The sequence below is a fragment of the Dreissena polymorpha genome, chromosome 13 (assembly GCF_020536995.1).
Source record: "Dreissena polymorpha isolate Duluth1 chromosome 13, UMN_Dpol_1.0, whole genome shotgun sequence".
In the NCBI taxonomy this organism is placed as follows: Eukaryota; Metazoa; Mollusca; class Bivalvia; order Myida; family Dreissenidae; genus Dreissena; species Dreissena polymorpha.
Window position 1 is genome coordinate 10,196,095 of NC_068367.1, and position 15,614 is coordinate 10,211,708.

Sequence of the window (15,614 nt, forward strand, 5' to 3'; positions counted from 1 at the left end):
TAAATTAGCTGAATACTACTCTATTTTTATGATAACCAATCAGTACAGCTAACAATAATAGATGAAAGCAAGCAGGAACTTAGCACAATTAAAAAACAATCTTCTATTTTGAACAACGTAGTGAATAGAAAGTAAAGTGTTTATCCTCATATTTTTCTTTCAACACTTGTCATATGTATGATCACGTAAAGCTTTTTTTCTGGCACATCGAATACAAACTACATTTGTTTTTAAAATACTCTCATGTATTGCGTAAATATAATTGCAAATTCTGATTTTGGTTTCAATCATTGTCTTATACTGATAGTATTGTGCATGATTGATATATACACTTATTTTCCAAAAGAAATATGTTTATGCTTAGTGTCGACTTTTCTTCGAATGTCAGGTTGTGTAAATTACCTAAACAATCATTACATCAGTGTATTCATAGAGGTGTGAGAATGTATTGCTTATTCTTTACCTAGTTCAAAAGCAAAGTATATTGAACACACTCACGTCGAAGTTTTTACGTCTGTAGGGTTTCCCTCATAACTCAAAGGGTCATTTTTACAAAATGCATGTGCGTAAAGTGTCGTCCCAGATAAGCCTGTGCAGTCCGCACAGGCTAATCTGGGACGACACTTTACAAACATGCATTATGCCCAGTTTTCTTAGAACAAGGCACATTTTTTAGATATCTGATACCGTTTTATTATTGGTTAAGGCGTGAAGAAACTCAGGTCAAATATTCCGAACTTGATGGGGTCGTTGCAAACGAAAAACTTGAATGGCATAACCAGATAATGCACAAAACGGGACTTTGTTGTCGGTGTCTGATGAAAAACTGAGTTTTACCAAACCCTCAGATGACGACCCCAACCACGTTGTTCTTAAGTTGTTGTTATGCTCGAAAGGAGGATTTTTTCGTCAATGTGTTTCTGAAGCCTAAGTTAGACAATAGCTAGTTGTTATTTTAATAAATATGTTTTTTCGAAGTCATTTACGCGAATTGCATTCTAATAGGTCAATTAAGCAATTATGGCAATGAAATTTATTTTTGGTATTTTATTAAGTTTTAACTTTTACTGGTTTTATACTATCATAGAGTTTGGAAGAAGCCAAGTAAAGTTAACTCAGATTGACATATTTAAGTCAATATATTTAAGAAATTTAAATAGATGTTTTTGTAAAAGCCTGGTCTGAAAGCCAGACTAGTGATATGTTTACCCCTCTGCACACCATTACAACTGTCCACAGTCCATCCCGCCTTTCTAATGAGACAATTGTACGTAAGCCTCCTTCTTGTGGAAGTTTTGTAGTAGTCACATTATAAAAATATACAATTCTTACATAAGGTGTATGTGTGGTGTCATACTCAATATATCCGCTTTAATTGGCGTTCAATTTTTTATATGATATTCCTTAAATAAAGAATTAAGTACCAACGTGATCGGTTAACGTTATTTCTCTTACCCCATTATTTTCCATAATCAAACAGTGCTTGTAAATGCTATATTGATTATTGGAAGGACTACGGAAGGACTATTCTCTAAAAATAATCCGAAGGTACAACATTGTATACCAGTATCGTAAGAAACCATAGTTCAAAAGCAAAGTACATGTAAAATGAACACAATCACGTCGAAGTTTTTAAGTCTGTAGAGTTTCACTTATAACTCAAAGAGTCATTTTTACAGACGAGCGACTTATATTTTAGTTATCTGATACTGTTTTATTATTGGTTAAGGCGTGAAGAAACTGATACGTAGTTCGAATATTCCGATTTGGATGGGGGTCGTTGCAAACGAGAACAAGAATGGCATTACCAGAGAATGCATAGAGCGGGACATTGTTTTCTGTTTCTGATGACAGACTGAGTATTTCCCAACCCGCAGATGACGACCCCAACCACGTTGTTCTCAAGTTGTTGTTATATTCGAAAGGAGGATTTTTCGTCATTTTGTTTCTGAAACCTAAGCAAGACAAAAGCGAGTTGTAATTTTATAAAATATGTTTTTCAAAGTCATTTACATGAATAGCATACTAATAGGTCAATTAAGCGATTATGGTCATGAAATTTATTTTTGGTATTTCATAAAGTTTTAACTTTTACTTGTTTTATACTATCGTAGGGTATTGAAGGCCAGTAAAGTTAACTAAGATTGACATTTTAAAGTCAATATTTTAAGAAATGTAAATAGAAGTTTTTGTAAAAGCCTGGTCTGAAAGCCGGACTAGCGATATGGATAGCCCTCCGCACTCCGTTAGAACTGCCCATAGTCCATCCCGCCTTTCTAACGACATATTTGTACGTAAGCCTCATTCCTGTGGAAGTATTGTATCAGTCCCATAATTAAACAATTCTTACATAACGTATATGCGTGGTGTCATACCCCATCACTCCGCGTTCATTGGCGTTGACATTTATTTTATATGATATTCCTTAAATAAAGAATTAAAGGAACAACGTGCTCGGTTAATGATATGTCTCATACCCCCTTATTTTCCATAATCAAAAAGAGCTTGTCAATGCTAAATTGATTACTGGAAGGACCAATTACTATCGTCTAAATATCGCGATAATGTTTTCTTTAAAATTAATCCGAAGGTACACTACTGTATTGCAGCATCGTAAGAAACAGTTCAATTAGTGGTTCCCGTCTTTTACTGAGCATATGAAATAAAGTCAGGGATGCTATTAATGGGAAATTTAAGCACTATTTGTTGGGATTTTCAAATATCTTAAGTCGAATTGTATCAACGGACTTAGAAGGAAAGCAAGCGTGGATAATTCTGCAATAAATATGGGTACAGCGCAATGATCTTTTCAATAGAACATTGATATACACTTGTATCACAATGTTCAAAATCGTGTCATATGTATTCACTTAATAGTATTGTAATAAAGACATAAAAATTGTATCTATTTATAAAATATTATATAATATATAATATATCTTAATTTTGGTTAAACAAAACGTATAAGTTATTTTTATAAATATGTTTGATGCAACATTCAGAACAACTACCTTTCATTTGACGTTATATTTATTTTATTTGATCTTTCGTTTACATCGATGAAGCTTACCTTGTTTGTTTCCTTGTATTTTTGAAAATGACGCCCTATTGTAAGCTTTTGAAAATATATTAAAAGAAGTTAATATACGTTGTCGAAAAATGAAGGTAGTATACATGAATATAGATCACATGGATAACATTTTTAAATATACAGACTAAGCACAATAAGGTCATGGTATAATAAAAAAATGTTTATGTCATTATTGTTGTCGAATAGCTTAATACTCTTCATTCATATTGTACGCGTATATATTCCTGAATCTTGGTTTTTGAACAACATACTGTGATATTTTTTTAAAGGGCATTGATACGTTCTGACAACGTTCTGACAATAAATCAATATGTACCTTTCAGATATAATGTCACATTAATCGCTTGTATTAAGCAAATCACACTTTGCGAGTATGCTAGTAATAATAGTAAGGACTCCGCAGACTAATATTGTATATTATATACGCATGTTAAATTCTTGTGGATGACATGTATACATGCTTCTTACCAAATACTTAACCTAAGAATCGTGTAGCTTCCAGCAGAAAACAATATGAGCAATATAATACTAAATTAAAGAGGTTACTCATAGGGAGTAGTCAATTAGGACAACATTATTTTTTCAATCTTGTATTGAACCATTAACCCATAATACATACCTAATATAACCCTTCGGGGTAATTAGGGTGTCAGACGGTTATTTTGATAAAAGAGTGAATGCTGAAGATGTGAATTTTGTGCGTTACAAGGGAACAAAAACGTCTTTGGAAATGTTTGTGACTGAGAGACGACGGACAGACATACGGACGGTCAGGCGTAACTACGTCCATGGTGATTCCGGCATAGCCCCCTCACTTTGTAGGCGGTGGATTATTATAAATACGTTTACTGTTTATTTAAGATAATGCGTTCATGAAACACTAAATGAAGGATTGTTACATGGCTAAACAATCTCTGATTATTAAATTTGAGCGATAATCATTAAAAATTGTCAATGAAGACTAAACAAACAAGAGCACCGCATAACGTGGGCCAACGCTCGGCTGCGGGTGCAGTTTTGAATAAATTTAAGCTTGTCAGAATTTATTTTTTTGAGGTCACAGTGACTTTGACCTTTAACCTAGTGACCCAAAAATTACTGTGGCATGTAGAACTCATCATATGAAGTTTCAATGTTGTAGGTGGAAGCACTTTCATTTAAGAACCAATAGGTTAACCTAGGTTAACAAAATGTTAAGGTTTTAGCACACGACCAGCTGGCTATGACAATACCTCGGGTTTTCTCCGAAAACAGCCGATCTAAAAACGCCGATGTGCTAGGGGAGCTGGTACTAGTCAAATTGCTTTGTCACATGAAAGTAAGCTGTTTGTGAGGTATAGGGGCATCAATCGCACTGAAGATGTGCAAACGTATACCAAAACTGGCTATTTCGTGTCATGATTGTTAACCGCGTGTGTGTATTTCGAAGTTTTTAATGTCATTTCCGAGCCAGAGGTAACATTAAGTTAGGACCCGGACTGCGCACCAGAACTCCTACCTAATTAAGGTACTAGGCGCAGGGACATAACGACAAATTTTGAATTATATCGGCAATTTCAAGTTTTTTCGTTGCTACCGACAGATTTGCCAATTTTGGTGTGGTATTGTGTTGTGTGGGGAAGCCGGAGTACCCACAGGAAACCCTACCTGCCCGGTAGGTTGACCGCCCACCAAACCCTAATGCCGCCGTTAACGCGAATTTAACCCGGATCGCCTAGTTGAGAAGCGAGTGTACCAACAACTGTGCTGGCGGAAATCCAATATTGAAAGTAAAGCGACATTTTAAAACCTATAAATAAAATAACAACACATATAGTAACATTGCTTGCTATTTAATTGTTGGAAGCTTTACATCGCAATGAAGCACGCTATTTATTAGGGTCTGGTTTAATTAGAAGACTGTGTTTCCTTGTCGTCATCATCACTGTCCCCTTCCCGTCTGTATCTTTTAGGGTTTCTACGTCTATCGCTGTTTGATTTCGAGGTATGGTGATCGTTTGTTCCCGATGTCTTGTCCTTGTGAATGTGAACATTCACGTTCTTGGATGTCTTAATGAAACGTGTCGACGGGTTAGAGTCACTGCTGTCTGAGTGTACATGAATTTTCACCTTTCTTGATGTCTTTGACGTGTCATGATGAGACGAGTCGGAGTCACTGCTGTCGGACTTAGGGTCGTAACATTTGTGGCAGCACGAACTTGGACTAAAATACACATACAATATACACATAAGGGCACAGAAACAATTAAGGTTGCATATAAAATATATTAATATATTAAGACTAAGGAAATTATTTCAGATACCTGTTTTCAATTGGACCAAGGCGCACGGATTTGTTAATTCTTAAGTTTGTTATTGTGCATCGTAAATCTTGTGTAAGTTCCCAGATATCAGTACATTAAATATCATCAAATGATGTATACAATAAACACAGCAAAACATTGCTTGCAGGTAATAACATACAATTATAAATTATACTTACGGGTAAAATCGCTCGCTCACAGGACACTTGAGGTCCGGACATCTCGTTGTGGCGCACTGTGGAGCGCACTGGACACACGATCCAGAGGTTGTCTGGAGGGCCGTGCCGCAGTTAGCAGGCGGACATTCCTTGCGTCTGCACGTGTAATGACCATAGTATGAACAATCGCAGATCTGGCCGTGGTCAGACGGGTTCTCAAATTGGCCTACAATTATGAGTAGTGGAAGCGTATATTTTGTACGAGGAAGTTCACATGCATTTTCGCCAAAAAGCTTAAATATGTTTATGTTGTTTTTGCATTTTTAATCGATGGAAGAAATATTCAGAATAAATGTTTCAATAAAAAAACAATTATGCTGTCATTCCATTACCTTTATTGACATATGTGTGCATATATTGATACCAATACAGAAAAATATTTTACACATCCATGTGATAATTTAAAATACTCGTTATTGCTGTGTCGTTATTGTTCTTATAACAAAAAAAGTAAACCACATATTTGAGAACTATATAATGTACGTGTACTTACCAATTCCAAAATAATGTCCGCCAAACAAGCACTGGTTGTGTCTAAATAAATGACCTAATAAAAAAAGAGATTCGTAACATGATGGTACTACTAAAGCTATAACCGCAAGTAGAACGAATTTCATGATGAGATGAAAATTGCCGTTGTCTAAACGGCTGTTGGATTCCAGGTGCTTTCCTTTTGAAGGGAAATAATTACTAGAATTTTTTACCGTACTATATATGCTGCCTTCTTTTTATCAAAAATGTATGTCCCCCGATAATGTGTATTTATAACCCGTACAGATTCAAATATGAGAGATTGCCATATTTGAATTACTATCATTATATTACAAAACATTTTAACTTATTGTTAATATAGATACTTTTAACTGCAGAATCCGCTAAATTAATAAACGTAGGTTCTTTTTATATATGATACGCTCAAACAATTAAATGGTAATACCTTATGGTTGAGATAATTTAATTGTGTTATATCTGCATGAATTCTCATGTAGTTGCCATTCTAATACAGTTGCAAGGGGTTTGAATAATCCTGAACGGGAAATTGATTTGAAGTATACTTTCATATTATATCAAAAGCCAATCTTAAACCACTACGATATCGTTTGTTATTGTTATTATTATTTAAAAGCTTGTTGTTATTGTTTTTTAAGGAAACTGGGCATTCTCTTAATATGATCAAAAAGCGAATACAACGAGTTATCATTAAAAAAAACTGTTTTATGTGACGCTACATTCTTTATTGTAAAAATTGTTGGAAATGTTCAAATACTAATATAAAATACCCATCGCTAGTTTGTGAAATATGTATTATTTTGTAATTTGATGATTTCCGACATTTTGCCATACAGTTTTCATCACAATTTTTATATATTATGTAGGACTTTAGTCAGTGATTTAATCCAGGTGTACGATAACAATTGGAACGGAATTACGTAACTCTAGCAGCTGTTTCAAATGGAAACTGTTTTGAGTTTAACGTCCTCAAAACAACAGATTATTAAGGGTAATCCTACTGATTGATAAAAAACATGTGTATATGTGAAATATAAAGTATTAGTGTCGTTGTCTACAGGTGAATGACCTGTTTCTTTTAATTCAAGTACTCAAGCACGTTGAAAAAAATCATTTTATTTTCAACTAACATCGTTATAACAAAGGTAACATCGTGCTTACCGTTTTTCTTTGGGTATTTTTGTCTTCGAAAATTATTGTTAAGTGGAATGCATATAAATTCGCCGAAAAACCAGGTAACAAAAACAACAGTCTTATTCGGTCCTTTTAAAATATACATGAAGCAAAACACAAATGTCGTTGACATAGAACATTTTAATGAAATAGGCACTTATAGTAAAATGTATTCATATACAACTGAGTTTGCTAAAATAACAAGGCAAGACATGACAAGACAAGATACTTTATTGAGACTTGTACAGAGTACATCGTCTAAATAAATCAATAACATATACATACATGATGTCACATTTTTAACATTTTGTTTAAAATTGTGTTATGGTTAGATAAATGTTTACAATACACAAAAAACAACATATATTATATATTTATACATTACTTCATTTTTCTTAGATTTACGTCTTAACGAGAAGTTATAATATTTAATTAAATGCCTAAGAAGATCAGACATAACAAGTATTCGTACAATATTACAGTGTTTAGGGGGAAAACCCTATTTGTACTACAAAATAGTGTTCAAAAATTTATTTCTTGCTTTTAACGCATATTTAACATATTTTGCCAACATTAATAGCTCATTTGTGTTATTACCATTGAGTAATTGGTGGAATTTATATACTGATGGTTTATTGTAGTAAAATGGTTTTATATATTTCTTTCTGATAGTGATATATGTAGTACATTTACATACAAAGTGGAACTCATCTTCTAAATCTGATTCGTTACATAATAGGCAATGCCGTTCGTTTCTTGGGGTGTTTTGAGTAGCATTTCTACAGGCTGTATTGTAAGTGGAAGAACTGTCAATCGTAATTTAATAATATATGCCCTCAGAGATTTAGGTAATGTTCATATACAAAACAGGTTTAAATACACAAAACATGTCCAGAACCGGGCTGTTGTCGACAATCCTATGCCAGTCCTGGATATACGTATCAATAACTCTACATTTAAATTGATGTAAAAATAGGTTTACATCGACGAAATTCACGTCATCAAAATCATGTGAAAATCCATATGTGTCTAACAGCCTTTTAATATTAGTAACCCAATTTATATGCCCCTTATGTCTATCTTGCAGGGCTTGTTAATATACACTTTTTATGCTCCCCAATAAATGTTGGGGGAGCATATAGTCGCCGCTTCGTCTGTCCGTGCGTATGTCCGTCCGTCCGTGGACAATTTTTGTCCGGGCTATTTCTCAGCAATTAATGACTGGAATTCAATTCAATTTTATGGGAAGCTTCACTACTAAAAGGAGATGTGAATATTATCAGCGGGTTCTAGTCAGATGATTTTTCACAGAGTTATGACCCTTGAAATTTTCCATTAACTGTACATATAGTGCCATTCTTGTTCTGGCTATTTCTCAGCAACTTATTACAATGAAACTTTGTGGGAAGCTTCACCACCAACAGGAGATGTGCATATCATCAGCCGGTTATGGGTGGATGATTTTTCACAGAGTTATGACCCTTTGAAATTTTCCATTAACTGTACACATAGTGCAATTCTTGTCCGGGCTATTTCTCAGCAACTAATGACCGGAATTCAATGAAACTTTATGGGAAGCTTCACTACCAACAGGAGATGTGCATATTATCAGCCAGTTCTGGTCGGATGATTTTTCACAGAGTAATGGCCCTTTGAAATTTTCCATTGACCCTTTGAAATTTTCCATTAACTGCACATATTGTGCAATTCTTGTCCGAGCTATTTCTCAGCAACTTATTACGGGAATTCAATGAAACTTTATGGGAAACTTCATTACCAACAGGAGATGTGCATATTATCAGCCGGTTATGGTCGGATGATTTTTTACAGAGTTATGGCCCTTTGAAATTTTCTATAAACTGCACATATAGTGCAATTCTTGAGGAGATGCGCATGTTATTTGTGGGTTCTGGTTAGATGATTTATTTAGAGAGTTATGGCCCTTTGACATTTTAAAGATGCTAAACCATCCCTCATATTATTTTGTCCAAAGTAATGCCCCTCAAGACTCATTCAATAATCTTATAGAATCGCTAACCCTTTATGGAATGGCATCGGACCTTAACCTAAACAAAAGTAAATGCACTGTGCTACGAGTAGGTAAATTTAAACAAAGTAATATTCATCCTAAAAAAGAAATGAAATTCAACTGGACATCATATGAAGCAACAATATTAGGAATAACCTTTACAAACAATGAAAATGAAACAATTCTAAAAAACATATTGACTAAATTACAAAAAATTAAAAATTGTTAAAAATCATGGCAGCATCGTAAACTTACACTAATCGGAAAAAACACCGTGTTGAAAACGTTTGCACTTCCTAAATTAATTTATACACTAACAGTTCTCCCAAACCCAACAAATGATATTATTGAAGATATAAAATCGGAAATATTTGATTTCATATGGGACGGTAAACCTGATAAAATTAGGCAAACTCAATTAATTCAATCAGTAGAATATGGAGGTATCAGACTAACGGATATAGATTCATTCCTGAATACAATCAAATGCAGTTGGGTTAAAAGATATTTAGATAATACCAACACAACTAGATGGAAATTATTTTACCAGAAAAATCTTAAAGCATATGGTGACTCCTTTCTTTTTGAATGTAATATGGACAATAATATCTTAGATGAAATTTCAACCAAAAACATATTTCTATCGAATGTTTTATCAGCATGGTGTAAAGTTACTCATAATTTAGATACCAAAAATAAACAGTTAAATCATTTTATGGAACAATAAAGACATAACTTCTAACAATAAAACGTTTTTCTATAAACATTGGGCAGAATAAAGGACTTCTATTCTTTTGATAACTTATGCTACATATTCGGAATACCAACAAGTAATTGTCTGATGTACTACACATTGATCAAAAGTATACCCATACATATTAAAGCTGTTACCAATACAAATAATACGCCATGTACTCACACAATATTCGTAGAAATCATAACTGCACAACAAAACAAAACGAACAAAATATTTTACACACTTCAAATTTAAAACCCTTCCGAAACCTCTAAAGCTCAAACTAAATTGCAAAACCTATTTTGAGAAATATAATTTAATTGGAAATAAAGATGTGTCATGCCATATAAATCAACTATTGATAGCACGCTGAGAAATTTTCAATATAAATACATACAGAGAATCACAGCTACAAATAAATATCTTTTTAAGTGCAACCTATCCAACACAAATCTATGTGATATGTGTAGTGAACATATTGAAACAATCTTTTCTGGGAGTGTAAACATATTCAATCTCTATGGAATCAATTGACAACCTTTCCAGAGAAACAACAACTAAATGTTAAACTATCTCTCTTAGACATCAGTTTAGGGATAAATACCTTCAAAATAAAAGAGGTTAATAACGTCGTGAATTACATAATTATATTTATGAAATATGTTATATTCAGCATGAAATACAGAAAACAAATACCCACAATGAACTGTTTTATCCATTATTTAAAACTGAAGATTCAAATTAAAAAAGAAATAGCCCTAAACAATGACACACTTCATATATTTAAACAAAAATGGAAACACATTAAACTTTCATAAACAAGTCCAGTATGCTTTCTACCCTCTTTATGAAACTCATCCTTATTTATTACTATTCTGTTGTTTTTCTTTTCTCTTTTTTTTTAAAAACACCTTTCACAAACATCCAAAGACAAAATACATATTAACCTTTTTTTTAATCCAAAGGAAACCACAAGGTCAAAAAAGTATATATACTAGCATATCTTGTATTACATGTCTGAACATTATTGCTGCTCCGTTGTATCACTTTGTTTGATGAACAAATACATGTATACATTGAATGTTTTATATTGAATAAAAAGACGTTTCCTTTTATCTGAATATATAGCGCAATATTGTGACAACAAAAAACTTTGGGGAGCATCACCCGTCTCCGACGGTTTCATGTTAAAATAATATTATCAGAATTTGAAATTTTCAACCAGTATTTAACAATTCTAAATAAACGATTAATAAATTAAGGATGCCGACCCATCTCCCCATATACTGCTGCATTACAAATGTTCTGTTAAACGGTCAGCAATCTTTTGCAGAATTTTTAAATGTATTCGTTCTATTTCTTTTGACTTTGTGTTGCCCCAAACTTCGCATGCATAGTAAGAATGGAACCAACAAAAGCATCAAACAACTGTCATATCGTTTTGGGTTTTAAATCAAATTCTTTACATTTAATGAATAAAATATTAAGTGCTTTTAGAGCTTTACCAGCTATATATTCTTGGTTCAAAGAGAAGTGTACCCAAATAATTAAAATCATGGACACCCTCTATCGGTTTACAATTATATGTCCAATGTTCTGATGATAAAAGACGACCACGTTTCCGGAAAACCATAATTTTCGTTTTAGTAATATTTACCTTAAGTTCCCAGCTATTGCAGTATTCAAGTAAACGGTCCAAATGAGATTGTACTTCTTCAGGCGATTTACCTATTATTGCCATATCGTCAGCAAAAAGCAACATTATAAGTATAATATCATCAATGAGCAAACCGGAAGAAGAACTATCTTGTAAAAATAATTCTAAATCTATAATTAATAGTGAAAATAGTAGAGGTGACATTACTTCCCCTTGACGTAATCCGACAGCATAACTTAAATATTCTGAATAGGATGAACAATGTCTTACACAAGATTTGACATTATGATACATATTTTTAATAATTCTGAGCAGTTTGCCTGCAATACCACACTTGTATAATTTAAGCCATAAACCATTTCTATAAATAGAATAAAACATTTAAAAATATCAACGTATATAACATATAACCTTTTATTTTCATTAACATATTTTTGTACTAAAGACATTAATATCAAAATAGGATCAACAGTGGACCGCCCTTTTCTAAATTCGAACTGTGCGTCCGAAATAATATTAAAGTTGTTACAAAAGGTTTCAATGCGTGCATTTACAACAGAGGTAAAAAGTTTAGATAAGCTAAAATAACAACTATTCCTTGGTGATTAGTTCAATTTAATTTGCTAGTGTAACAAATAGTATGTTGAGGCGAGTCCAATTGAATATGTTACAATAAAAAAATTACGTGGTAATGAGTTGAATTCAATATAATGGGGTAGCAAACAAATTGCGGTGGTGAGCATTATTAGATTTATGTGTTTTAATAGTTATTAGTCTTAAATTAATCTTAAACGAATAATTATGTTACAAAACAGATTTTATGTGGTCTGGTAAGGTCTATCAACCCGAATATGTGAGTCAAGAAATAAGTACTTCTTATTGAAATTCAAGATTTAATTGTGAGAAAATAAAGATCCACACATGCAGAAAGTTACTCTCTCCGAACGTTGTATTGTTATCATGATATTCGAGTACACAAAACCCTTATCTAATTCACGTGTTCCGTTCGCATCACATACTTATAGCCTGGAAGTAATTTGGTTAAGCAAATAAAAAATGCCCTGTTTAACTCATCATTAGCATAATAAAACATCTAAAATGGCACGGTTGCGTACCATACAACACGAATATTTAACGATTTAGAAAGCAATAATATCAGATAACATCTATTAAGCAAGCCGCATGATTGGATTAACGGTTGTCACTTTAACATTGAAGTAAATGGATTACACAAAGGTGTTGGTAGCAGCTGTAACCTGGAACGCTGTTAAGTACTAATATTCACTGCATTTCAATAAAAAAAATTGTTATAATTTCAATTTTGATAAGCTTAATGGAACTCGATTTCAATGCCAATAATGAAACCACACTATTTTCTTTATGAAGCAATTTGATCTCGCAATACAAACTTCCAATTATTTATACTAGAACATGAAAAATATTAACAACAACACTATCCATCATCGTTTAGTCTATGGATTGGTCTTAAATTTCTCACAGGCAATAATTTAACAATAACAATGAGAAATATAAGGTACCAATTGACCACCAGAATCAATACTTTAGTCAATAAGCTAGTCTTGCACTTCCCCTAATGCAATTAGTTTACACTATTAATATAGGACATCTCCACCACCATCATCATTAGTATTTGGTAAATCTGGTCTAAGACTCCTAAAATAAGCAAGTATTTTAACATTTGAAATTTAAGTGAGCACAACTACCAACACAATTAAATTAAATTCAATTCAATAATAAGCCTTGGAACTCTAACACGTAATTATTTTTATATAACAATAAGAAAAAAAGACGCAACCAAACTACCAAAACCAGCATCATATTTAAGATAGTTGTAAACTTTTTAAAGGGCAAGTAGTTCATCAGCAATTTAACACTTCACCATAGTCAACACTATTGTTTTAATCAATACGTGTGACTTACACTTCACAATTATTGTACACTAGCTTTGATCAATATATGACGTTTTCACCACCAGCATCATTGTCTCCCCAATAAGCTGGATTGACACTGCCTACGTGCAATTATAACAGTAACGAGAAATATAAGACATCGCCACCACCGAAAAAATTATTTTCAATAATTTTGCAATTCTAACGGCAATAATGACAATACCACCTTTTCATCTTAAAGTTAATCAATTAATTGGTATTTCACTTCTCGCGTGAAAAAATAATCAAGTATCATTCGTAATAAAAGACATCACAACCACCAATATCGTATATTTTTCAATTATACAAACTCGTTTTCTCGCTCGTGCGGTCGAATGGAAGATCCGGCGACCTTCAACGTTGACAAAGGATTAGGTGCCGATAGGTCCTACTAAACGACCTGATTCGATGGGAGCCATTCCTTCCCCGAAGTAAGCGCAACAGTTGCGCTCTGTTCTCGTACCAAATGTCAACATCGTTGACGTTAGTGCGACGTCAGCAGCGGCCGCATTTAGTGCAACTTGTTCATTTTATTTTTTCAGTCACGAACAAAATGAGTTTTAAAAAAAAATAACTCAGTAGACATATAATGCATTTGTTAAATAAAAAACCCTTCATATAAAACTATCGTTCATTAATATTGAGTACACATCGTTTTATTTTAGGTTATTTTCTAAGAAAGACTATGCGTATTCGGTTTGCATAATGAATAAGGAGCTGTCTCCCTTACTTTGTTTAGCGGCAAAGATGTCTTAATATCGCTCACTATTTTCTACGGATTATCGGGCTATATCTAGGTTTGGAGGGTTTTGGTTCACGCCGATTCGACCACATCGATAACATCAACATCTGTAAACAAAACAAACATCATTAAATTTGTTATTGCTGAAGCAACACAAAATGTAGGCAATGAAGTATGCCTCCTGTTTATCTATAAGTTCAACATTCGTTGCCAACCAAAATTATTGTTCAAGATTTAACAGTTTTCGCGACAGTGTTGGGCAATGTCAGATCCAATTTGAAACTTACTTTGAAATGAAAGGACATTAAAAACTGCATGCCTAACTGCAAAAGTTGATAAACACTAAGCCAACTGGGGGTCACCGTAACCATTCATTTATTCATCCATTTCATTACCGATGCCACTGCTGCATTCCTTCCCATACATATATGACTACACAAACGGTGGTGGATGGGAAAATAATGTTCTCCAACAAAACTTACCTAATGCGCATTTTTCTCCATTTAATATAGTATATTTCCTTCGTAAAAGGCGTGTCATGATCGAGGGGATCCCACTTTACACCGTGAATAGTTTAGAAGCAATATATGCATATTATAGCACATGGTATTCATTTTACCATCGATAGCTTTTACAATTTTAAAATTATTTGTTAAACAAATAAATGAGTATACAAACCGTCTTAAAATAGTAACAATAGTTCCGAGGCTTCACTTTGACGCACATCCTTAAAATAGTTAATTTCATGTAATGCATAGAATTGTCAGGCCATGTACGATTATTCTGCTTTAAGATTGGGTCCAGTTTTGTTCATTTTACAATCATAAGTATTCATTTAGATAAAAAAAATAAGGTTTCGTGTCATTTTTTTCACGTCCTAGCATAAAAGAAGGCATAGTTCGAAAAATCGAAAACGTATCATATCCAGAAAACAATGCGATATAATGACACATATTCAATCATTTTTGAACACTCACTGATGCAATATAGCGAGGTAGCATATTTTGAGTTTTCAAATCCACGTTCTGGCACATAGGTCTTTATATAATCTTATCTTATTGGCACAAATACCTCCGTTATTTTACTTTTTTCGTATAAAAATCTCGAAGAGTTAAAACAACAGTCAAAACACACACACACATCTTAAAGTTATTTTCTGCATGCAATTCAACGCCGGCCCATGAAGCATGTTTTTTATGTAAAAGC

At 33.2% G+C, this 15,614-nt stretch overlaps 1 protein-coding gene across 1 annotated transcript; it reads right to left on the reverse strand.

The window, feature by feature from the left end:
• Nucleotides 1-4,923: 4,923 nt before the first annotated feature.
• On the reverse strand, nt 4,924-6,272 carry LOC127854928 (uncharacterized). The gene is made up of 3 exons (XM_052390037.1): nt 6,106-6,272; nt 5,574-5,778; nt 4,924-5,294 (listed from the first exon to the last, which is right to left on the reverse strand). Exons 1-3 carry the CDS (start codon nt 6,227-6,229, stop codon nt 4,979-4,981), a joined length of 645 nt encoding a protein of 214 aa, XP_052245997.1. The 5' UTR covers nt 6,230-6,272; the 3' UTR covers nt 4,924-4,978.
• Between the last annotated feature and the right edge of the window lie 9,342 nt (nt 6,273-15,614).

What these genes read in the sequence shown, in the direction of transcription:
- LOC127854928 (XM_052390037.1), bottom strand. Translation starts at nt 6,229, where the DNA reads ATGAAATTCGTTCTACTTGCGGTTATAGCTTTAGTAGTACCATCATGT. An exon ending in CGGACATTATTTTGGAATTG is followed by an intron (nt 5,779 to 6,105) that starts GTAAGTACACGT and finishes TCATAATTGTAG; the next exon opens with GCCAATTTGAGAACCCGTCT. An exon ending in GTGAGCGAGCGATTTTACCC is followed by an intron (nt 5,295 to 5,573) that starts GTAAGTATAATT and finishes TGTGTATTTTAG; the next exon opens with TCCAAGTTCGTGCTGCCACA.